The sequence below is a fragment of the Pagrus pagrus genome, assembly GCF_965226575.1.
Source record: "Pagrus pagrus genome assembly, chromosome: 11".
In the NCBI taxonomy this organism is placed as follows: domain Eukaryota; kingdom Metazoa; phylum Chordata; class Actinopteri; order Spariformes; family Sparidae; genus Pagrus; species Pagrus pagrus.
Genome location: NC_140195.1, coordinates 24682143 through 24708771, shown reverse-complemented (window position 1 = coordinate 24708771; position 26629 = coordinate 24682143). Strand labels below are relative to the sequence as shown.

The following is a 26629-nucleotide window of genomic DNA, read 5'->3' as shown; positions in this document are numbered from 1 at the left end:
GGAAGAACAGGAAACAGCAGTATAAAGGAGTGATGGTTGGTGAATGCCAAGGATTGACCTCACAGGAACTGCAGCACAGACTCTTCTCTAATCTACCTCTGCTGAGCTGATTTTATTTCAGTGTCTGCCTGAATGGCTTCCACTGGCAGCCTTCCATTCAATAAAGAAAAGAAAGAAAGGAACAGTGTTACTTTCCTCACATCATTGCAGAGGTGAAGTAAGTTTCCCCAACTTTTCTGAGCCTTACCCTTCAACCAAGAGCAGATAAGTTGCAATATAGTTATTTAACTTTACATTTATATTGCACTTATTAAGAAATGTGCTGAGCTCACGCTGAGTCAGATTTGATGTACTCACACATTAGTATTGTTCAAGTGCGATTCAGCAGGTTATTGATCTGTTTTGTAGTTCTTATTTGAAGCTGCAACAAAGCTGCCTTTGAGTTTAAGTGACAAAGGTGATTCGGAGAACGTCTCTTCTAAATTTGTTCTTCCAAATGAGTTTTTGAAAGCAGCAGACGCCCTGAAGCAATTTACTGTGATTAAAGCTTGTTTATCCATCACACACAAGACTATTAACAGTTAATAATTTCCCTCAAACACACCAGGAAGGCCTAAATAAAAGACAATTAAATACGTTCCCTCAGGTTTCGAAACAATTTACCCAAACAAAACTGCTGTCTCGACAGTAAGTGTTCAAGCAAACAGTCAGCAACAAAAGGCCACGCAGAGGGTTCATTTAATAAATCTTAACATCGCAAACATCATTGTTACAGCTCGTCTTTTGTTTGCCCTGCTTTCAGTGTGACTCATTACAAATGATCATCATGCACCAACCTCATCTCTTCACCTGGACAATTGTTTAAACTGGTGTCCTGAATGTTTAAATGCTGCTAGAAATTCATCTCTTGCTGTCAGAAAGTCTTAAATAGATTCATCCAAACGTACTCAATAAAAAAAGCAAGATTCAAATTGGAGTAATTTCATCAGGCAACTTGCCAAGTAAAAGTTTTAAAAGTGTTCTATCAACTCTTTTAACTCCCCTGACATGGAAAAAGTCAAGATGATGGAGAACATTTATTTAAGTAATATTTTCCTCTCTCCCAAGAAGTCCATTTGCAGCTGAAACACCCTTGTGAATCGCAGGTTTCTCCAGTTTGTGTAATTAATTTAGAAATCACATTCTGGCTAACTTGATTCTCAAAAAAAGCTGCTAAACCACAGGGCCCAGGCCTGGGAGTCATCCATCAATTTGTAATGCCTGGAGAACTCTGAAGTGATTCTCTGTGCTTGGATAGAGGTGTAAGAATAGCACTCCCACACGACAGAGATTTCAGAGCAAGGTAATCATCACCTTAAGACTTTTCTGTCCATTTGCCATCTCAGTAGAGCTTAACTTTGCTTGAAAATCGGTCTGTTGTAGTAGCACAGTGACCAGCAGCCAATACCAACTCATCTGAGTCACATATTATTTCAGCCAGCGCTCCATGTTTCATTTAATAGTTGAGTAGTCAAATTTAGCATACAGACTCTGAACCTTTAATATTTAAAAATACAATTCTGTTTCTCCCAGGACGAATGTGAAAATGAGATTTTGAACTTAGGACATATAGGTCTTAAACATTTAGGGTATCAATAGTAATATGTAAATCCAGATATAGTTTTACTGAATATAAAATAAATATGGTAAAGTTATGACATTGAACATTTTCCAGATATCAGTTTAATGTGCAACATCAGCATGCTAACATGCTCATAATAACAATGCTAATACGTTGATGCTAAGCAAGCATATTTTATATGTTCACCATTTTAGTTTAGTGTTGTAGCATGCTAATGTGTGCCAATTAGTACTCAACACACAATACAGCTGAGGCTGAAGGGAATGTGACTTATTTTGCAGGTATTTATCCAACACATCCTCATAAAAATGAGTGAATAGGTGGAGTGCAGGTACCTACAACATATATCACTGTTCCCAAAACAACATGACTGCAGCGTACTAGTAACAGGATAACTAGACCTTCATCATACGGTCAGTTTGGTTAGGTCTGGGCAAGAAGATTGGTTGGTTAGGAAAACATTGTAGTTGGGTTAAACTCTCACTTCAGTTACAAACGTACCTATGTTACTTACGTTACATTATGTGCGTGACGCCACTTCACTGATGCAAGCGATTTAAAAGAACTGTTGACTTCTGGTTTCACACTGGACACAGCAGTCTCCTGAATGAAAGTCCTGTGCTCGTTTGACCCGATTGTCCATCCCTGACTTCCCCGACGAAATGTAAATATGGGTCTTACTCAATTTATATGGTTGTCTATCTGATAAGGACTGTACCAACACTGGCCGGATTGATATTTAGACCAGATAATGCCGTTTAATGAAAGGTCAGGGGGTCACCAGTTGTTGAAACGTTTTAGTCTGGACCGAAGCGACAAACTGACAGACTGATAAGTCATTCCAGAGCCATGCTGCTAGCACTGCTAGTATTCAGAGGATGATGTCCAACATTTTGGACTCTTCTGACCTTCCTGCTTGCACCATCATGAAAATGTGAAAATCTATTGAACAGATTGCCATGCACATTGATGCATTCCAGAGGATATTTTCCCCATGAGCTTTCCTCTCACACCACACTCAGCACTAATTGTCACCTGTGCACACATGATATCCTCAATGAGTCCTCCAAACGGCACACCAAAGTATGTAGTTTGTCTTTGCTTCGCCAAACTACCAATATCTGAATCGATGCCCCTATTGCTGGGATGGTATTGTTTGTCAGTGCCTTCCAAAATGCATGACATTACAAAATAATTCATAGAACGTCTTCCAGTGTGCCAACATTATGGTGAAGATTTGATTAGATTAAGGCTAAAGCAAATACTTGGTCATCCACATGGTTTGTTCACATGAAACAAAAAGCAGGTTTTCTTTGTCAAAGTCACACTTTTTGTTGACCTAACAACTACCACAATCTTCTCTCTAGGGAGTTTTTACTGCGCTATAACAATGTCAGACACCTTTGCTTCTGACAAACAAAAGTCTTGATCTGCTCTTACAATGACCTTGTCAGGTCAATCAGAAAAACACTTTTGATTTCAGGCTACTTCTAACACTGATTAAAGCAAACCAGGCAATGTTAGAAGTGACACACTGACTGCTTTTGCCTTTTAGCACTTTGATATCTTCAGGGTTTCGACTTACAGGCTTTTTGGGGTTATGACTAGCCACACAGAAAAATGTCCTTTTAACAGATTCTTTTTACATGAACACTATAAGACATTTAAATAGCCATACTGTTTTACAGCTAAAGAACGTTCTGACCTGCTGATTTAAAGCGCTGAAATCAGTTTCTCATTCTTCTATTTTGGGCTTTAAATGAGTGTATTAAACTGTTCAGCGCCACACAGACCAAATAAGGAGCCCTGTGTCCAGGCTGCCTGTTGTTTGTACCTTCAAACACCAGTTGCTCCTCTGTAATATGTTCATTATAGTCTCATTATGCTAATGTGATGTACTTTGTTTCTCGCTGCTGTTTGGCAGGCCAGTTGGCGGTGGGAACCTGTGAGATAGTGATGCTCAACAGAGACAGCAGCGTTCCCAGACGGACCATTGCTAGGCAGACGGCCCGCTGCGCCTGCCGGAGAGGCCAGATCGCCGGGACCACCAGGGCGAGGCCAGCATGTGTAGACGGTGAGTTGAATGACCTTTGCAGCCGGACGGAGGGCGGATTTTAGTCGGAGTGAGTCAAAACAACAGGCTGAATGGTTAGGGAAGCTGATGCTGACCCAGCAAGCCTGAATGTGAAACATTGTGGTGGCCGGAAAGCAACAACAATCTGTGGATAAATACATTTTGAATTAATGAAAAAATGTTCTCCAGATGGTCCTTAGCAGCATTAGGAACAGATTAATTTTACTTTAATTCAATGGAAGTTATCCCATTTATTCAGTGTACAACCATTACTATTCCCATCATAGGCACCTTTGTCGCAATTGTAGTAACCATATGATTTATTACTAAATGAACAGCATTATGGCAGTGGGACAGAACTCTTTAATAATTGTCCATATGGGGTCCATTGCACGAATCACTGCCTTAAACCACTTAATTACTTGCACCGCAGTGTTGTGTTTGAACTGGAATTACTCTGAGCATTTATTGATTGAAAGGAAAGATTGGCCTTTATGTGCACCAAGTATTAACTGGATGTATGTTTGATTCATGGCTTTAACGTTTGATTTTTTAAGATTAAGAACCTCATATTACAGTACTGTTAAATTAGATTCATAATATTTATGTCAGTTAAAGGAATAGTTTGACACACAAGGACCGGGGAACAGACACAGGAACACAGGACAATAACAGACAAACCAACAAGGAGTGAAGGGAAAACACAGGCTTGAATACACCCCAGTGAGCAAAGAGTGGTCTGGATCACGTCTTTTAGACATCATTTAAGGACAAACGTCTTTTGTGGACGTTGTATAGACGTTTATATGTGGTTTACCGACTAATTCTGGCTGTCAGTGGATGTATAGCCTGACTATTGACATGACCAGGCCATGATCTGTACGTCCATTGACAGCCAGAATTAGTCGATAAATGACGTTGAGAAAAAACGTCCAGTCAGGCCATAATCTAGACATCCACTGACATCCAGAATTAGTTGAGAATAGACGTTCATACTGGCTATGATCTGTACATCCACTGACAGCCAGAATTAGTCGGTAAACCACATATAAACGTCTATACAACGTCCAGAAAAGACGTATAAAAAAACTTTCATTCTGGCTCCCCAGAGGACGTCTTTTAGACGTCTTGGATGTCCATAAATGATGTCTAAAAGACGTGATCTAGACCACTATTTGCTCACTGGGACAGGGAGTCATTAACTAATGAGACACACAGAAAAAGGGCAGGAAAACAAACAAAGACAGGAAGTGGAAAGTAAAAAATGACAATTGATAATGATAATAGGATCTTTAACATGAAACAGGAAATCACAAAACTAAAAAACCCAAATCATGACAATCTTAGCTTAGCATATACACTGGAAACGGGCTCAGACCAGTTACCAGGTAACCAGCGGTGACTCCAGGAAGTAACTGGTCCAATCCACAGCAAAGTTTGGCACATAACACGCAGAAAAATGGTGAACTGTAATTTTTACACTTGCTTGTTGGTTAGAATCAAACAAATTAGATATAAAATGTAAATAAGTGAGCTTTAGAGGGGCTTGTAGGCAGATTTTGTTACAACTGGACGGAGCCAGTCTAACTGTTTCCCCCCCGTTTACAGCTTTTATGTTATGCTAAGCTAAGCTAACCAGCTGCTTGCACTAGCTTCATATTTAACTGACAGATATGAGAGTGGCATCAGTCTTCTCACCTAATTCTTGGCAACAAAGCGAATAAGGGTATTTCCCAAAATGTCAAGCCAGGCCTTTGAGGTAGCTAAACTTGAAAAATCCAAAAAGCAAGTAACAAAAGACAGGCAAAGGAAAGTCAAAGGAATAACTAAAGAGAAATATGAAACTGAGGACAAACCAGAAAACTACGTGGAACAAATGAAGAACAGCGGGAACACACGAGGACCGGTGAACAGGCACAGGAGCACAGGAGACACGTGGACGCAAACCGATGAACCAACCAAGAGTGAGGAAACAAGACAAGCTTAAATACAAACTAAAGTAACGAGGGGATGAGGTGCAGGTGGAGAGACACTGGGAACAGGGCAGTGCTAACGAGGCTGATGTAAGACAGGTGTGGGGAGGAGCGCAGGAACACAGAAGGGAAGCAGAACGTGACAACATGACACAAGAGGATATACAAAATAAAACAGGAACTAACTAACCAAAACCCCAAACCATGACAAAGATAATCTGTTTGTCAGTCTTTTACAGTGTATGACTTGTTCTTTTACGTGTAAAGCCTCTGAAACAGGGGTTTATTCCTGGTAACAACAGAGTGATATTAGGTTTTCCTCCAGCTGGCTTTATAGCAATGAGCTCCAAAAGTACTGTACTACAAACAAAGAAAGAAGTAAGAGGTAGCTAACTGCTCATTAGCGAGCTGCACTGTAGAGATATCAGTGAAGCTGCACGAGTCATGAACACAAACAAGCTAGCAACCTGATCAATATTGTGGTGTGCTTAACAAATCACAGCTAATGTATTCAGATTTGCAGTTCACGATTGGAAGCTCTTTCTAACATATGTAAAATACATTTTTACCCACTCAAACAAAATCACTGAAGAAATGCAACAGATCTTATTAAAGATCAGACACCACAGGGAGAGGATACAGCAGACTGGTAATGATTTCTTTGGGTGCACAACTCGAATCTGCAAGGGGCGTCACAGAAGGCGCTCATACTACACACAAATGAGATTTTGAAGAAATAAAATAGTAAGCAACTTTACGGCTACACATTCAGCAGTGACTAAAAATAAATGAAACAAACAGCGATAATGGCAGGTAATGGCATGTGGAATCATTAACTCTGCTACAGCAGCGTCCATAGACCTTTTTCACAGCAGACATTTTGACATAACAGGAACATCATGAAAAATCATAACAGGAAAGCACAGGTGTAACTATTAACAATAATGATAGGTCCCGTCCATTATGTGTCCCATTCCAGTGAATCAGCATGCACAATATACCAGGCCCCTGCATCTGGCACACCTGAGTGCAATGCAGTCATTATTAATGTTATTTCAGTCAGAGACACTTATGTCAAGGAATACATCATTTACAGTCCCTGCATCCCTCTCAATTAACTTGAGCATAAAGTTTTAGTTAAATCACCCACATAAGCAGCAGGTTGGGGTGTTGAAGAGAGTGTCACCTGCATCATTATGATTGGATGTTACTAGGTGTGCAGCTGTGAATGAGCCAATCATTGTAAGCATAATGCAAACTGGTGCCAGTCAGCCAACGTAAGTGTGACTTCAGTGCTCTGCCTGAAATAACACTGTGTTTAATTAATTAAACCTGTGCTTTCAAATTAAAATGTCACATGTCACAATACTGTAAAAAAGGTCTGTTGTTACAGGACCACTTTTCCTTTTTTAACCTTTTCTTATCCCTCTGTTGTAAATGTAGGGCAGGAACCCCGGTATGGAGATTGAAAATGTATTATAATTATTAATAATTTGGGACTAAACCAGTATTGGCTGCAGATACTGAAGCAATACATGTGTCCAATATTGTCATCAACAATCCACGTACTGATTCAGAATTGTCAATTTCACATTGCACTTTAAGATTTCGATTCTCTTGTTGCTTTTGAACTCAGGTTTAAAACACTACTCACTACTAGTTGATAATACATTGCTGAGAGCTTGAGCAAGTTTTTCACAACATTAAAAGAGTTGCCATAGCAATTTGCACTTCTACACCTGTATGTATGTGAAGTCAGCTTAACCTACAGTTCAAATTGCAATACATTTGAATTTAATCAATTTAGGTGTATATTCTCCTCTATTAAAAAGAAGTGCTGTTCGGTATACTACAACTACCTCTTGTAACCTTAAACACCCACACACTGGCAACAAACGTGGCTGAAAGTGGAAGTAATATTGCTAAAGGCTCCACTATGGAGGAGAAAGCTACAAAGAAAGGAGCCAGTTGAGTAGTGTTGGGGTTGGTTTCGTCATAAAAGGAGCTACAAAAGGTGGCAACACAACTTATTTTACCTCTGGCGCAGAAGCATCCGGTGGAGAGTAAAGAGAGGCAGAAATCCTGTGATGCGATTGCTAGAACCAAGAATCAAATCATTGGCAAGTTGCTTTGATGATTTAGTAAACTGAGAGGCACTCAGTAGAGTGCATAGCTCCACCAAGGCCCAACAGTTCCCTGTAATTCAATCAAGAGTAATCCAATATTAAACTGATAGCCCTGTATGATTCTAATTTTTAAGCTCATCCAATCTGTTACAGCCAACAACTAGGACAACAAAGCATTACATTTGTAATGTGTTACAGAAGAATAATAAAATAATCTGCATCAAATTGTACTCACTCATAGATACCGGCAACCTAAATATGGCTGAAGGAAGGAAGACCCATCCTCAATCCAAGTTTTGTAACAATCCGCTCAGTAGTTATTGTGTAATCCTGCTGACAAACCAACAAACCAATAAAAACAGACAAATCGTCATTGGTGAAAACATAACCTCCTTGGCAGAAGTGATAGATAATAATAATAGTAACAGGCATTTATCAGTATTTCATATTGTCATGAATATTGTGATGAAATAAATCCCCTATGTAAGGCCATAACACTCCTCCTCATCGTCAGTGGTGGACAGTAACGAAGTAAATTTACTTGAGTACTGTACTTAAGTACAGTTTTTGAGTATCTGTACTTTACTTGAGTATTATTTTGGGGGGAGACTTTTACTTTCACTCCACTACATTTGAAGGACAAATATTGTACTTTTTACTCCACTACATTTCTATTGATGCTCTCGTTACTCGCTACTTTTGATCTTACGTCAGCTGATGATTTTTTTTTTTTTGCAAAATTCTGAGAAAATAAACTGTTTCTGCTGATTCGCGTATGGTTTGTCTTAGCCGTATTGCCGTACCTGTACTACGTCATGAGCATCCGTGGCCTTATCTCAAACCCATGTTTGAGATTTTTGTCACAAAAACTGATTCGTTTCAGTTTAAATGTTTGTTGTGCTTACCGCGGACCAATTATATCACGGACTACAAAGACTCGTCTTCCAACCGGAAAAAGCACGTCGCGGTATGTAAAGTAGCTACTAACGTTAGCTAGCTTAATGTGTGTGTGTGTGTGTGTGTGTGTGTGTGTGTGAGAGTGAGTGAGTGAGTGAGTGAGAGAGAGTGGGTGGGTGTGCACGCGTTAGTGAGGTGCGGCTGTCTTTGATGTGGGTTATCCGGCTCATTTTTGGCTGTGATGTATGATATAAGTAAAGTAAACTAGCCAATAAGTTGTTTATCTGTAAATGTCAATATAAGTTCTTGTAGTGCCTTATCTACATCTTTTTATGTAGAGAAAGCATGGATGTCAGATGCAAAAATATACTGAAGTGACCGCAGCTGTCTGCAATATATTTCATTTGTTGATGAATGCAGCTGAGTCTGTGTTCTGAGGCTTCTTGCCTTTATTTGCTTATTTTTGAGCTATAAACACGTCTGTAGCAGAATCGCATCAGTGTATTGTATAATGACATTAAGCTACTTTCCTTTCCTGTATTTCCTGAGATATTTTTTAAATACTTTTACTTAAGTAATTTTTTAAACAAATACTTTAGTACTTTTACTTAAGTAATATTTTGACTAAGCTACTTTTACTTGTATTGGAGTAATATTTGACAAGGAGTATCTGTACTTTTACTCAAGTAGTGAAGTTGTGTACTCTGTCCACCTCTGCTCATCGTAGACAGGAGTCAACAACCACATAAAAAAACTCCCAATAGGACAAAATATCTGTGCTTCCTTCTTTCTCCATTAAAAGCAACTGCCGATGTAATTTGGTTGTTTAACCAGCCAATCGATAATCACTTCAGTTGTCTCCCTTTTTGATGCCTCTTAGACTGTGTGACTCCTAACTATGTGACTGGCTGTCTGCATCAGACCTCCTCCGGTGAGCCGGTGTGACATCAGCAAATTAGTAATCACTTTGGTCGTCTTCAGTCTCTATTATGCTGAATCTTCCTCCCCCTCTGGTGTTTTTAATATGCTCACGCTGAATAAAGATCACTTGTAATCGAGAATGTGTGGTGTTCATCCACTTTGCAGATAAGATTTTTATACTTCAGAGCCCTCGCTGCGTTATTGGACAATATCTAGAGGAGCGTGATAAGACAGATGAGAGGACAGGGTCAGAGGAGGGGGGGCGACACAGTCCATCTGCAATGCCGATTGGATCTCACAATACCACAATCACATGGATCAGATGCACCATTAATTCTATCACGCGATGACTCATGTTAGCCTTAATCTAATAGCCCTGACACTAGACTGCGGTCCTACAGCCCGTGTCACGCTCCCCACAAGGATTTCAACCACCTCCTCCTCTGCAGACGCCTCTCTGTACCACCCAACAGATGCTAATTAACTTACAGAGAACTATGATTACAGCAGCAGGAAATTGATTATTACTGGCTTCCCGCCGCACCACACCCTACACTCCATTAATAGCCAGTGCATTAAAGGTGGAACCTGTTGCTCGCAGGCTCATTTAAAGGCTTTCGGCTGTCAGCGGAAATGGTGTCCATCATCAAGAGGCTTTAAAGTGGAATTTCTGCATATTGCATGAGAATGTGATGCGTCTAATGCTGCCACTGTTCAGATATCCTCTCTGACCTTTAACTCAGAGCATATTCAGTTACACTGGCTTTTGATGTGAATTCCCATAAATGCCCCTTTGCCCTTCTAAGCACATAAACCAATTTACTGACTTATAAACATGTTTATTCATTTGTATCTCTCACTGAGGCTCGGCCATGCTTTTTCACTGAGCTGTTATTAACGCAGCAAGGGCTCACTGTCCTCTGGGTCAATTTAATATAGAGCTCTTTCAGTGCAGCAGCAGGGGTGCATCAGTGCTTTTGAGAAATGTGTGGCGAAATAGTTACCCTGTGAGGAAGTGGAACCATCGACTGACTGACTCCGAGCAAACCAAAGCCAGGAACTCTGTTCTGATATTGTGTGCTTAAATGAACCTTGTAATCTGGTTAATTCCTCGAAACACACATGTAGATATAAACCCTGTTGGATTTTATACAGCTTATATCAACATACTCTGCCTAGAGCGGTGATTATTGTAATTTTAGATAATTTTGCCCTCCAAATTTCCATAATATATTATAATTTGACCACTTTGTGACGCCGCTACTATTAATTGTTTTTCTCTACACTGTCTCCTTTCAATTCATCTCCTGACATGATCAGCATGGGACGGAGGACCCTTCATCTCATTTGGCCTCTTTCCAGCCAATCGTGCTTGGTGTAAGCTCTGGGGATAACAGTGATTTGCAAACAGGGCTCAGCACTCATTTGATGTGACTTGTAGGTGGAGCCTGAACTTTCTCAGTGTGCTACGTTCAAGTTGAGTGGTTCATAATGCCCAACTCAGTCCTGTTACTAATAACTTGACTATTTTCATGCCCAATATGAACTGGCTTCCACTCGTGCTGTCTTGTAATTCAAATTTGTATTAGTGGGCAAAAATGACATTGTCAGACTGATGGAAACCTGCTAGCGCGCATCATAACTACATCTACATTTAATTAAATTGTTTTTGTGGTTCGTTTGTTTTTGACATTTATAACTTATGTTTCATATATGTATATATTAGAATGTATTAATTTATTTATTTTTGGGAGGTTACCCTTGTCCCCTTCATACATTTTAAGCCTTCGGTGCAATAGTTTAACATTGACATTTAACCCAGCTGACAACTCTGAACTCTGGCAGTGCTTCTCCTTTCTCCAGAGAAATGTATATCTGTCCTTTCTGTCCTCAAGATAAAAATACATTGTAAAAAAAAAATGGTGATGCTTTTACTCCACACCCCAAAAGTACAAAACAAGGAGGAAATGCACCTTTGCTCTGATGTTTGCAAGGCCCCACTATCAATACACATACACACACAAAAAAACAAAACAGGTCTTACATACCATTGCTGTAATACAGAAATCATAGGATTCTTGTTACATACATAACTCTTGTTTGGCACGTTTTGAAAAGAGGTAGAAAGATCACGCATGCAAACAACAGTAGTTAAATCTCAGTTATTTATTTGCCTTTTGTTTAGCTTTACTGTTAACCGCAACGTCCCTGGTTTAATTCTGGCAGGGGATCTTTTCTGCATGCTGGCCCTCTCTCGCTCCCCACGCTTCCTGGCTGTATCTTCACTCTCACAATCTAATAAACAAACACTCTAAAAAGTGTTCAGTGTCAGAGCTTGTCTGATTGCCCGATTTGTTTTAAGGAGTCTGCATTTAAATGAAAAGGACCCAGAAACAGTAAACTAATCTTGCAAAGTAATGTTGTCTTTTTAGGAATAATCAAGTATATTTTTAAAGTTGTGATTCACAGGTGAAACAGTGCCAGAGACAATAAAACATTTCACAATCTGTTCTGCACAGTCTATCTTTGCAATGGTGTGATAAGGTTGCTGATGACACGAGATCTTGTTTTTGGATGTAAAATCTGTTGGATATACAGTAACTGTTACATCGCTAAATAGGAGCTAAGTGTAGAGAAGTAGAAGCAAACACACACATCGGGCTTCTGCTGGAGTGGGCATGAATAAATAACTGAACTTGCTGCAAATGTTAGGCAACCAAACTTATACTAACTAATTCATTTTCTTTAATGCGAAAAATTGTGGCGTCTCCAAGACTCAGGAGCCAGGAGCTGAATCAATAAGATGCAGTATAGTAGGCTTAACAGGTGAGGCAATGAGATTATAGTGATCAGTCAAGGCAACCTATTGGCCATCACTCCCCAGCAGTGGGACTGTGGCCTGCCAGCACAAATGCGCAACGTTCCAGAATCAGCACCATGGACAGCGGTCAAGACAGATTTATTCATTTTCTTGGAAAGACTTGAGATGTGTCCTAGTTTCTTACTAGATACAGTACATACATACTGCATTATTCTGACTGGGTTTATGAATGTAGTGTGTTCACACCGGAATAGTGACCCAGTTAGGTAAACTTCAAAATGTCCATATGAATACTAACATTAGTTGATTTGTGAATGTTGTGTTGGCAGACCTCGTCCCACAATGTTTGTACAAAGGAAAAACACGGCAACTAATTGTGGATGATGTCCAAACAGCTCCAGGCTCCATCCTCCTTTATAGTGAAATGACTGCTGTCAGGGGTCCAGACCCGGACACCATCCTATTCGGACCCGAACCTATAACTGATCAATTATTAAAACATATTACATTCATAGGTTTTCCAGCCTTTGCAGCACTAACAGTCCAGGAAACTCACAGACCAATTACAAACCAAATCACTCATGTGGTGCTAATCTGCCAATCAGATCTGTGTATTGCGTCACAAAGACTCGAGACAACAGTCAGAGGAAATAGACAAACAGAGTTCTTAATCAAGAATGGACTCCTACATGTTTGATCTTCGCAGTATAAACTCAGTATGACTCATATCAGAGACTGCAGAGATTATTAAAGGAAACCTGTTATGCTTTTTCATTTCATTCCTTTTCTTCAGTGTGTTGTTTATGTCCACGTGCATGTAAAGGATTTTATTAGAGGATTTATTACATTATGAGAAAACAAAACCAAAATAAAACTATTATCCTGAAAATGAGCTAAATATGTCTACTTTAAAAGCAACTAAAGAAATGGCACATAGAAATGTTCATGTTCTGGACCTTTGCTGAAGGAAATTCTCTCTAAATAGACCTCTGGTTACCCGATAATGTGTATAATGTATAATGTAATGTAACATTAGCGCAAGTAGGGAAGAGTCATAAAGTCATCAAACTAACTCCGTCAGTTACAGTCAATCAGTGATATCTTTCTTGTTGGTTGAGCTCGCACAGTAACTAAAATAGCCAGCATAAGCTGCTGGTCATATCAGCCCAGTAAGGCTGTAGCAGGAATGTGTTGGGCTGAGAAGCTCAGGATTTTAGCTTTTAATCTGTTAGGGATTTAATGTTCTGCTGTATGTCTTCTTTCAAAAGTGACTCACTTTAAATGGTTACACAAACCTTTTTACTTTGTCTTTGTCAGGTTTCCAAATCCTATTTTGGCAATAGTGTTGCACTGACATCATTTGGCACATGTCTCATATCTTTTCCTGTTAGTACATTCATGCCCTCTATACTAACTGCAGAAACAGTGGACTATGAAGGTTGGTATGTGGTGTATACTTTAAATATTAGTAACGTGTTTTTGAGCACACCATTTTTATTTGGCCCTCGGCTGCTGCCCCTACCTGACCTCTCTGAATTCTAAATGAGTGGAGTGGGCGGTAATGGATCAGCCTGTTCCTGCATCTGTTTGTTCACCCGTCACGTGCGATTTCTCAGGTGCCGCTGCATGGATTTTTAATGAAACTCTGAGAATATGACACATCTTAACACGGTGTTCAAGCATTTCCACTGCCAGTTATGGTGATTGGCATGTTGCTGGTGGGGGGATTACTAGACAGAACTGAAACTTTAATAAACATCCTGTCGTACCCTGCGGGTTTGACTGATGCTGAATTTAGTGCACACAGCCATTCTTGCATCGCAAACTTACCTCAAATACCATCAGTTTATGTCAGGTCGGATTTCCTACGATTTTGAATCCTGCCCCAGCAGCAAGGAACAGAGGCTAGTGCACGTGATCGTCAGCTTTGTTTTCTGTGAACAGAACGATGCTAATGCTGCTTTTAACACTGATCACACTGGTTTGATATTTGACCACGTCTGCAGTTGAGTGTATCCAGGCAACCTTGCAGTGAGTTAAGACTGGAGAAACTCATCTGTGCAGTTATAATCATCAGCAAAAGCTCATGGATTTGTGTTGTCTTCGCTGTTTCTGGGAATAAAAAACTCAAATCCAAGGCTTACGTATGATGTCGCCTTTGGGACGTTTTCACATTTCCAACAGTCTGCAGCTGGTAGCTTAGAGGAGACGATTGGACAAATATTTTTATCTCTCTCACCATCCTGCTCTTCCGTAATGACATACCAACAAGCTTACCTAAGCTCCGCAGTGAATAAAGTTTATTATATGTGAGCTACCCACGAATTTATCAGCTGAATAGCCCAGATGGCTGCTGCATCGTTCGTGCAGTGTGACATGTTTACTCTGTTGTTCCATATTTGTTTTAATTCACCGAACAATTCCTCACTATGCGACAAGTGCAGAGTGATTCTCCTGCAATATAACTTCTTTTGTTAGTCTTTTTCGGGACATATTTCAAGCTTTTTTGCCCTCTTTTTGTGCTGCTGTGTGTCACTGTTGTGAAGGTTTAGTCTGCACACTGTACACAGGAGGATTATGTGCTTTTCCTTGCTTGTCTCCCTGCTCTCGCTCTAATCTGCTACCCGGCTCCCTCCCGCTGCCTTTCCCTTTCTCTGCTTGGCCCGTTGTTGCCATGCCACCACATCACACTGTAATCGTATGAAGCTTGATGGCCACAATGATAAGAGTGTGCAGGCTGCAGGGAGACTGTTTATTTGCTGGCTGCAAGCTGCTGCTTTCACACTGTTGGAAATGATTATTGACACTAAATGAGCGAAAAAGTGATGTTGAAAGGAGATTAGGCAAACAGAAAGCTTTCTTCAGATTTATAATGCAGACCCACAATTGAGAAGATTTGTGCACTGTTTATTTACTTCAGCTGCAGAGATAACCGGGCCTTTATTTGAAACGAGCTTATATTAAAGACGAAGTGTATTTAATCATATTTCCTGTTTTTTCTGATCTGCTCCAGTTTTAATTTGCTGTGCAATATACATTTCACAGCACTAATTCTTCATAAGTAGACAGACAAGTCATTCTCACTTATTTGTTAGTTCCCCTTTTATAACAGAAATACTCTTTTATTCATTAATTATCCATAATGCTTCTAATTTTCCTTTTATTAGTTTATCGTAAAGCTCACAACACTTCCTGCCCAGATGTTCCACAATAAAAAATAAAACAAGAGGCTCAAATTGCATAACCTCTGGCTTTTAATTTGTACAATATGCAGAGTAGAGTTTCAGTGACAGCAGCTTAAATGCACAGTATGGAATTCCTGCCACTAGGGGTCTCTTAATCAAATAAAAGTGTTATTGATAACATTCAGCCATGGCGTCCCATCTCCCCTTTTCCATTGCATGTTGCAATCCCTCTGTTGTTTGAATAAGCTAACCCCTCAAGTGGCCAGTTTGTGCACTAGCTAACGTTGCTAACAAGCAAAACTAAGCAGATGCTAACTAGCAAACGTCAATGTTGCTAATGCTAGCTGATGTTAATGTTGCTAATGCTAGCTAGTGAACATCAGGCAGTACAGTAAGCTGGGCGCATACAGTACTGTAGAATTCAGCCATTTTTCCAGAACACAGATGCCATGTGATACCAACAGAGTTACACTATTGTCTAGCAGACGTTGGTAGCAGCTGGAACCAGCCGTGAGAATTTTTACACAGAGATGGACAAAAAATAATTTTGGACCCGACAAAAATTATTGATTCGCAATCATAATAAAGTTTTTAAGGAAAATAGATACTTTTATTCTGCACCTTTCTACAAGCTCTGTAGATACATATTTTTTTATTATTTAAAAAATTTGTCTAAACAAATATGTTAGCAATACAACCTTTAATTAGAGCGGGATCATGGGAATTGTTGTCTTCATTGTAAACAGCCAGCATTAGCTATTAAAATCTAATGTGACTCAGGCAAAAATGCTCACAGACGAGGTGGAAATTGGTGCAAACATTGAGATTAACATATTTTAATATAGAAATCTAGAAATGTTAAATATTATATCTCTTACAGCAAAAGTGAAGAGTAAACACTATTGGAAATAACTGAAGTGATATTTGAGAAGCCCCTTGTACATACCAAATGGATCCCCAGCTCAACATTACAAAATGGCCTCTCAGGTTTCTAATCAATGAAGTCTACATTTTTCGTCCATGTCCACAACAATTTTTGTGGCATCACCGTGTTTTCTATTCCCAAAATCCCGCGAGGAGACAAATTATTTTGAGATATGAGAAAAATCAATATCTCTGGCTGTGAATGTGTTTTCGACAACATTGTGGTGTTTTCCCTAAAGCAACATTTAGAAAGTCAGCAGGAAGACGAGCAGGAAATATCTTACAATACATTCATCATTATAAGCAAACCTTATTACTGTATGACTGAATGACACCCGCAGATGTAACATCAGATATCATAATAAGAATCAGCTCAGATGTAAATTTTTACTGTAACATCAAGATGCTGCTGCAGTGGGTCACTTCCTGGATTGATGCCACCTTGATGAACTAAACTGATTGATTTGTGATCTAACTCAAACATTCAAAATGGGAGCCCTTTTTGAAAACAAGCCCTAAAAAATGTCCCAGTAATTCACAACAACAGCCTGCAACAAAACACACAACTAAAGAGTCATTTGTAGCTTGGCTGCGTTTAAAATGTGTTGATTGTACTGTTGTCATAATTAGAAGTGAGAGACCATCAGGGCTCTGGAAGCAGGTTGCGCTGCTCAGAGGACAGAGGGCTGAAAATCTGGCCGCTACAAATTGATCCATGATTGAAGCTTAATTAACATCAGCCAGAAAGATTGTAAAAGCCTGTTACAGTGTTTTCGGGGCCTAGCTAAGCTAGTTAGCTAATCTTTTTGCTTATTAAATCAGCAGAAGAGAGGCACAGTTTATTGTTTTTGGTGATTTATGCTTCCCTTTATCTCGTCTTTTCAATGCAATGAGCACATGCTTGGTGGTTTTCCTTTTACCATTTGAGAAACTGTCACTAAAACTGTGCCTTTTTTGTTTCTTGTACCTCATCTGAATACATTTTAAATGAGCTGCCTGTGGCTTTCGTAAAAATTTGATGTTATTTTTTACTTCTGCAGAGGAAGAATTTCATCAGAATAACAGTGGTTTAAGGACTCACTGTTGTGCCTCCTGCCCCGCTCTGAGCCTCGTCTGGCAGTGCTATGTTGTGCTGGGCTGGGCAGGGCTTGGCACTGTGCACAGGGGGACAGATGGTCTTACATGTGATCTAGTATGAGGTCCAGAGCGGTACCCCAGCAGGGACCCTGGCAGATGACAAGCCTGGCCCGACGTCCACGGTCCCCGGGTGGGACTCAGACGGTGACGGCAACAGGACAGGCCACCCAGGTGTCAGCCAGACACACAGACTCACTCTCTCTCTTTCTCTCTCTCTCTCTCTCTCTCTCTCTCTCTCTCTCTCTCTTTCAACCACCACAGCCAGCTGTTTCAACTCTGCCGCTGCTGCTGCTGCTGCTGCTTCACACTGCCACCATCACAAACAGGAAAACATGTTCAAACACAACTAAAAAAAGGATACCTGTCATGATGGAGCCGTCATGCCAGGATAGACACAATCATTCTAGATATTTGCACCAGTTGAGTGATCCAACAAGCCAGGGTTATTATAAGAGCAGCATGTAAAAGACCCTTTAAAATGAAATATCGCAGCAGACAGATATTTTACAGTCTGCTCAGGATACTGTTAATGTGTGTGTGGGTGGTTGTTTCATATAAGCTTTCAAATACGTCTACAATTGCATTTGCCAGCATGTTGGACAGATAGTTTTGATGGATAGAGAAAAGCTGAAGCTGAACTGCAGCCGTGCCGTTTCGTTGCCGCTGATGTTATTCATGGTGTTGATGAAGTTATCACAGAGACGCTCTAATCCCGACCAGCGCTGTGCGACCGCTCCACGGCTTGCAGCACCAGGAGATTCATCAAGTCATCATAGATCAAGTCACACTGTCATGGATGGCATTGAAAAAGTAACAAGGGCAAGCTATCGAGTGCCTGGATACTGTGGCAGCAGCTGAAAAATGCATTTATTTTAGCCAACCTCCGCGACTCTGGGCTGGCTGGGCTGATGCACTCCACGGTTAGTCAGCACTCCCGCCGCTTTGCCAGCTCAGCTTTTATTCCGTGCCCTGGAAATTGAGTTTTGCTGGCCCTGTAATGTACTCAAAACTACATCTGCAACTGACTGATAAATCTACGCTTTGTTGCGCCTGACGGATGGCTGTGAAAATGAAAATTCACCACGGCATGTTGCTGTGTCAGGAGGAAGGTCACTTTAGATTTTCCCCCGCTCGCTGAGGAATCTCTGCTCGGGGTGAAGCCGAAATGACCGCTCAGTCTCAGATTGGAGATGCGAAGCTTTAATATTTTCTTAAGCTTGTTCAGTTCAATGAGATGACAGGTTGGTGGATTGTGTTGTTCCACCACTGTGTCTCCTGCGAGGGCAGCCTGAACAAAAAAACCCAGCTCCTCTTCTGATGTGTCAACAATATCTATTATTTGCTGAGGGAGAATGGCTTTATATCTACAGAGCGGTAATTTTCTATGTGTGTGTGTGCTTACATACATAAGGGTGCTGTTCAGCTAGCTTGATAAACACCGCAAGATGACAAATCTTTATTGCAGAGCAGCAGTCGGGGTCTGACACTCCAAAGACCAATTTCAGACCGTTAACAAGGCCTGGACCAGGAATACCTCACAGCAAAATGTCAGCAGGCCTCCCTCTCCACACCTCCTTACTCTCCCTCTCTCTGTTCAGCCCTCAGCTCTCCTGTGGACATTCAACGAATTGTAGTTCCTCTCTTTCAATTTGCCGACCATGTTACCTCGTTCCACAATGTGCTGCCCTGAGGGGATTGTGGGTAGGCAGGAGCAGCGGCCCCGGCCAGGTCCGCAGAGAGCCGATAACCTTTCAGTGTGGCTTTAGCGCGCTGTGTAAAGAACAATCAGTGCTTATCAGCGTCGACTACAGGCGAATGCTAATTCAATGTCATGCAGACAGACTGCAGAGGGAGAATGAGAGCATCACTGGCTTTCACTCTGACAGCCTCATGTCTCCAGCAGACAATTAACTTTAAGAAGACTTTTCATTGCCTTTCTATCTGTTATCCACTCCCTCTAATATATGTGTTGAAGTAGTACTAGTTCCTGCTATTGTAGTCGTGATTTGTGAACATGCATTCACAGAATATACGATTAAAAAAACATTGTTAACATGTATCATATCTTTCCACATACTATATCTCCATCCACAGTTAAATTCCTGAAATCTTTCTTAGGTTAGTTGTCCAATGCCTGACAACAGTGTATTGTCCAATGTAGCGTGCAACTGTATAAAATAGAGAATCAATCTATCCATCCACTCACTATACCTGCTTATCTTGGAGGGGTGCAGGAGGCTGTTGCCAATCCCAGCTGACATGTCATGCACCATACAGGTTCAGCTGAAATAGAAATTAAATGTTTTTCTTTTTTAAAAACTGGAATGGCACTCAGTAGAGCGCATACCGCTGCCAAGGCCTTACACGTCCTTTTTATTCAATTAAGGCTAATCCAATATCCTATTTGCTACCATATAGTGGCTGAAAAGAACTACCCTCTATGAAAACATATGTATATCTGCTAGATGCAGATTTTTATTAGGATCTGAATCAAATTCTACTCACTCATATATATTCATCAGAAGCCATGCATAAGTCCCTGAGAAACTGACAAAAATGTTGAAAAATGACCTCACACTTCACAAGTGAAAGAACGTGGGAAAAAAATCTTGGAAACCAACTAACCAACCAACCAACCAGCCAACAAACTTACCAACCAACCAACCAACCAACCAATAATCTTACAAACCAACCAGCAAACGTTCAAACCAACCAACCAACCAACCAACCAACTTACAAACCAACCATGACAAAACATGACCTCCTTGGCGGTTGTAACCAGCATTGATAGGGTGCGAACTGCAACATCTTTGTTGTACCTTCGATCTGTTGCCTTTGTTGCATTTTGTTCCATATCTCTCTCTCTCTTTCCTCCCTGTCACTTAATTGAACAAGGAAAAGCAACAAAAGCAAATAAATAAAAAATAGGGCATTGCCTCCCTGCAGACATCCGAAGTTTTAAGAAGGCGCCCTCTAAATACATGTAGGAGTGGAAAAAGGGGGCCACGTCATGCCATCATTATGGCTCTACAAAGCAGAACTGTTCTTTTGCAAATGTTTATCTTTTTGGTGGATAAGGTAGCCAGGGCTTGTTCAGCCGTTGTGGCGAACCAACAATGAAACTGCACTCCTGCTATTCCTGCTATTTCCTGTAGCTCTTTTACTTCTGGTGCCCAATAGATGTCCAAGATTCTTCTGATGTACAACATTTCTGGCCTTGATTGTGAAAAGAAACGCAGAATGAAAACCACTCAGGGGAAATTACATGGTGTATTGTCCAGTGAGTGCAAGTTTGATAAAAAAAAAAAAAAATAATAATAATAATACAAAAGCACAGTTTAGCTTCAACAAAAGAAATCTTGTAAAATGGTACAAATGACTTTTTACCTCACCAGAACTATCTGAAAACCCTTTGAGGAGTAAAGCGTGACAAAATGTCAATTGGAACAAGCAATCTTTCTATGCAGCTGCAGTGAAAGTTAGCACTAGCAGGAGAATAATTTATGGACTGCCAGCTGGTCTGTAAAGGTTACTACCACAGGCAATTCAGACATGGTGGTTCAACAAGAACCTCATTAAAATACTACAGGCTTGTAGACACATCAACATATGAAGATGCTTTCCTGTCTGGTGAGCATAAAAAGGATGGTTTAGTCATCTGTTCCAGAGAAAAAGTTGACATTTTGAAGTCTCTCTCTCAATCTGTCTGTCTAATTTGCCTCTCTGCCCTCTTGTCTTTGGTCCTCCCAGCGCGGATCGTGCGGAGCCGTCAGTGGTGTGAGATGGCTCCCTGCCTGGAGGGGGAGGTCTGCAGCCTTCTGTTCAACCGATCCGGCTGGACCTGCACCAGGGGCAGCGGTCGCATCAAGACCGTCACGGTAATTTACAAGACATGACATTAATATACGCCATATGCACTTAACAGCATCACGCCTGCTTTCTCAGTGTGGATAACCCCCCGGCAGCTGATGGTGTGTGAAGTCATAGCCCGGGGCAAGAGGCAGCTCACCTCAGTTACACAGCATGCAGCTCCAAGGTTTTCAAAGGCTACAAAGGGTAGAAAACTGATGCTGAACTGCTCTCTGTGGGCTGAAACTTTCAAACACTCTATTTTTGCCTTACCCTGAACACAGCAGGTGTCCAAGGGTTTGATTACAACCTACAGTTTAACCTGCCACTGAGCTACGTCCTATTAAAACAAATCAAAGAAACCAAACTACTTTGTTCTTTTTACAAGTACAACTATCATGTGAGTAAAATGCCTCAATATTTGTACCTGTGATAAAGCAAAATCTTTGGGGGTTGCAAGAAGGGCTGCACAATATATCATCTCAGCATCAATGTATACATGAGCAATAGTCAGGATGTGGAATGTCACCTAAGGCAAATTAACTCAAAACACATCCTGCTACAACATTTTTGCTGCTTCATACAAATGGAACACTTGCACAGTTATCATTTGCCATGAATAATTAAGAGACTTCCGTCTAACATACATAATTAAGTCAGATTTAAGCTACACATCCTTATACCTAAACAACTGAATAGGCCATTTGTCTTCCAAAACACCATACAGTGTATCACAGTCTTAAAACAATTTGGCCTTTGCAGCGTAACAGCAACACATGTAACCTACCTCACGTTATGGATGTGACGTTACTTCACTAAGGGCTCTTGGGTGAGACTCCACCAATCATAATAACTCTTGATTGATTTTTACAGTATAAACAAAGCACGGCCTACTTTGGTTTTTTGATTAAACGCACTCCCCTACAATATAATTACAATCATTTTTGAATGAAATAGTACTGTTCAAGTTATCTGGTGAAAATTCCTGTATTTTTTCATATTACAATGTATATCACAGCAAACCAAAATATTGAATTGCAATGATATAAGATTTTTTCTTCATTACTACTATCAAGTGAAAAATATGTTACTATAATTGTCATTTATAACAACCCATAAAGGATTCATTATAAGTGCTGTATCAATAAATTAGAACTGAAGAAGCCTCTTGAGGTGAAACGTCTTCAAGGAACTGAAACAAGTCCAGTTGCCTACAATACAGAACTTCAAATTACCAATATCAACATAAAGGATGAACAAACATTTTGTTAGAATTTCCCCCAAAAATATATCTTGGCTGACATGAGACTTGAAATATATATATTAAACAATAACACTAATACAGTCAAATTCAGTAACGTACAGTATATAAGCAAATTTACAGAGAATGACTACCTTTAGTTCTCCTACCACCGTGACACCTGTATATTGCTTCAGCCCTACTGAGTAACTTCCTGAAGTTTATTAATTCAAGTTTATAAAAATGAAAAATTCAGTAAAAAGTTCTCTTACTCTTGTGATCAAAAACATTGATCTGACGCTCAGTTCTGAGGCTGTTTAGTAAATGATTTTTGAATAATTAATAAATATAAATATAGCAATTTATAATTAATTCTTATTAATTGATGGCTGGTTAACCCCACCTGCTTCCTGTTTCATTCTGATTATGTATACAGACACATACATCCCTACCGAAGCTGTTAGAAACATGGTCATATCATCATTATCATCATTATTTTACCCTTCTCTAATGTTACTCTTTTACTTTCAGCTGTTGAGAAGGATATGCTACAGCTTCTAAATGCATAGTACTCTGCTCAAGAAAAATATTTTTGAATTCTTGTCAGACCAGCCCAATTACAGGAGCGAGAAACACCAGCATCTTACTAGGAATACTAAGCAGGCTCAAATACAGTACCTCCTCCAGAACCTAACAAATATCATTTTGAACTATTCTGTACATATATTTTCAGATTTGAGCCTGTTCACAACTAATATCAAATGTATTGCTTATACAAAAAATGAAAAGATATGTCGAGATCATTTTGAAATAATTTGTGTTATGTACGATTCAGTCTTCAGTCTTAGTTTGTGTTTATATAATTCTTCTTTGTTTTTTTATTGTATTTTATTTTCCACATGTGTATGTAATGCAAATGGGTATCGGATAAACAGTAAACAACAATAAATATCTGAAAAGAAATCATCACTAATTGGGGTGCAGCTACAAATGCAACATGCTTGAATATTTTAACCAGTAGCAGTTCAGCAACAATTTTCTGTTCCATATATTTCCATGTTGATTCACCGACCAATTAAACAAACCTGTGTGGGCAATTAGCAGAGTTTTTACGCCTAACATCTACTGGAAAACTTCTGACTTATGCAGACTAAATGTGGATCCAAATATGAATATGAGCAGCTAATTACATAATTAATGAATAAATAATGCTCAAACAAGAGATCAGACATTTCACATATGAGTGTTGTGCTGAGAAGAATAGTATTAACAACAGTCTGTGACCTCTCTTTGACTTTGTGAGAGATGTAAATGAACAGAAAACATGTTGAATTATTAAAAGCTTCAATATGGTGTCATCTGGTCCTCTGTAGGCTCCGCTCTCAGTGCAGCATGCATCCAATGCCTCAGAGCTGCCAGTGCTGCAGTGCTGACTGAGGCTTTGCTGTGTGATCAACACTCATTTGATTCAGCAGTGAAACAGTACACAGTGAGCACAAAGACATGATACCTTATCAGTCAAAGAGAGGGTTTACTTGATCTTTTAGTTTTTATTATGATATTCATTGTAAAGGAAGCCTCGTTATGATTGTCTTTGAACACGATAATGCTTGCCTGGTCAGCAGCAGAGTCACCATGGATACAGGTCTCACTGGCTCAGTGTGGTTCACACTATATACCATTTTGTAATCTCACACTATGCAACTTTAAGCTCAATGTAAATGGAGGAGTATAGTGTTCTTTTTATATCATTCAGGCGAGTTTTTTCACCAGGCAATGTCTCCCACCAATTATCTTCAGTGACATGGTATTAAAAGCAAATCAGTGTTAGAAATGTCCAACAGGCACAATTACATTTCTCCCATTCCACCCCCTTTTCTTTTAACACTGGCTCTACTGCTGTCTGTGTGTATATGTCTGTGTTCATATCTGGCACTGCACAAGTTCAGTTTTTTTTTTTTTTTTTTTTGGCTTGAATTTTCTCATGTTTCATGTTTCTTTCTGCAACCACTTGTAGCTTATGTCACCGTCTGATTCCAGATTACATCACGTTCCCTTAATAGTATCCGGCCATGCAGATAATCAGGTTTTGAGACATCCTTTTAGATATCTGGTTCCACAAAAAAATGGAGGAGTTTTGTTTGTGATGCTCACTGTGCTGGAAAAAGAAAATCATCAGCAACCTGTTAACCGTATATTGGAACTACTTTTCTAGCAAAAAATAGTCTCCATTAAAACCCAATGATTGGGTCTGGTGGAAAAACTTAACTCTGGACATGGCAACAGTAGATTATATCAGAGGTAAACAAGCAACAAACATTTCTCATTTAGCTGATCCTTTTTTTCCCATAAGCTTACATTGTGAAAGTAGCAGCTGTAAAACTGTGGATACATATTTTTGAGCTTCACAACCCCAGAAAACTGACTCATTTCACTATCATAATTAAAATCCATTCAGTCCAATCAAATTTGGAAAGTCTAGAAGAGCCACAAGATTAAATCATTTAACCTCTATTAAAGTTAGCTGGGCGCTTAACACGGAAGATACTGGTATTTTCATACCTGGGAAGTCGAGCTTTTTTGACTTTAAGTACCATTGAGCAGCTTTCATAGGAATGAACAGGGCTCTGCCTCCATTGCTGTCTCCAGGTCTCATTATGTGTTCATGGTCAAGACAAATGTTTGGCAAAACCCGAATCGCCCAATGTGAACGTCTATTTAACAATAACTTCAATAAGCCATAATAGGATTTGGCCGTTTAACATGCATCAGAAACAAGCCGTAAACACATTGACAAAATATACTTTTTTAGGTTGATATGGTGGACTTATTAGTAAATGTACATCCAACAGATACAGAACAACATTAGTATTTGTTTGCTGTTGTTGTTAAGTTGTGTTTCTGGGCACCAGGTGAATGTAAGTCCAATATTCACTCTTCTTTTGTTTTTGTCTCTGCCAACTCCTGAGGGAAATATCTCTCCTCGAGCTGCTAAATGATCCACTATGTTCACCAGCTAGTTGCTAATTTGTCTATGTGCTGTTTGGTGCCAAGCAGGTAGCGTACAGTAGTTTCTTTATTAGAGCTTTGTTGCTGAAAACAGCTGCCTGGTGTGGCCAAAGTTGCCAGAAAACCAAACCACTGAGCTGACAATCAGAAGACAATATAAAAGCTGAGAGGACCTGTAGATTTAGGTGGTAACAAGTAGGAGCAACCCCTTTCAAATTCCATTACGGATACCAGCTTTCAACAAAAATAATTGCTCCATTTCTGTAATGAACACTACTAACACATTTTATATTGCCAGTAGTTAATAGAGTAGACTTTGGGTTGACTTGGCCCTGAGGCTGTCTCCTCTTCTTCTGTTGCTGCAGACTTTAACCTTTTTTTAACTTTCAAGATCTTTTACATGCATAAGAAGATATATAAAACACTGAGGGAAAGGGAAAAAACAAAGAATATTTTGCCCTATTTTCTCTGGTAGCTCATTGCGGCTAAAGTTAGCTAATGCTTGCAAACTTTAACATCCGGCTTCATGACTCTTCTGAGCTTATGCTAGTGCTACACCATGTCATTTCAATTATCATAATTACCATTCCCTTTCAGTAAAATGTACATAAGCTTGCTTTAATGTATATCTGTATACCCCACACAAACTGGATTTTAAGACCAACACAAGTTTTTAAAAGTATATAAAAAAGTTGTTTTTATTGACTACAAGCAATAAAAAAATTGTTAGCTGAGTTGGCCAAACAATAATAAATCATTAGCTGAGTGGGCTAAGCAATAATAAATCGTTAGCTGAGTGAGCTAAGCAATAATAACAGTGTTAGCTGAGTGAGCTAAGCAATAAAAACAGTG

The 26629-nt window shown here is 39.8% G+C and overlaps 1 protein-coding gene across 4 annotated transcripts in view; it reads left to right on the top strand.

Annotated features, from left to right (window-relative positions):
- tafa5l (TAFA chemokine like family member 5, like) overlaps nucleotides 1–26629 on the top strand; it is a 59416-nt gene that overhangs the window by 13742 nt on the left and 19045 nt on the right. For all 4 annotated transcript variants that reach the window (XR_014623596.1, XR_014623597.1, XM_084367327.1 and 1 more), the window contains exons 2-3: nucleotides 3546–3695; nucleotides 21430–21557. Coding sequence is in view for 2 of the 4 variants with exons in the window: in XM_084367327.1 (XP_084223453.1) it covers nucleotides 3546–3695; nucleotides 21430–21557 (278 nt within the window). In the remaining 2 variants the exon portion in view is untranslated. The remainder of the gene's footprint in view (nucleotides 1–3545; nucleotides 3696–21429; nucleotides 21558–26629) is intronic.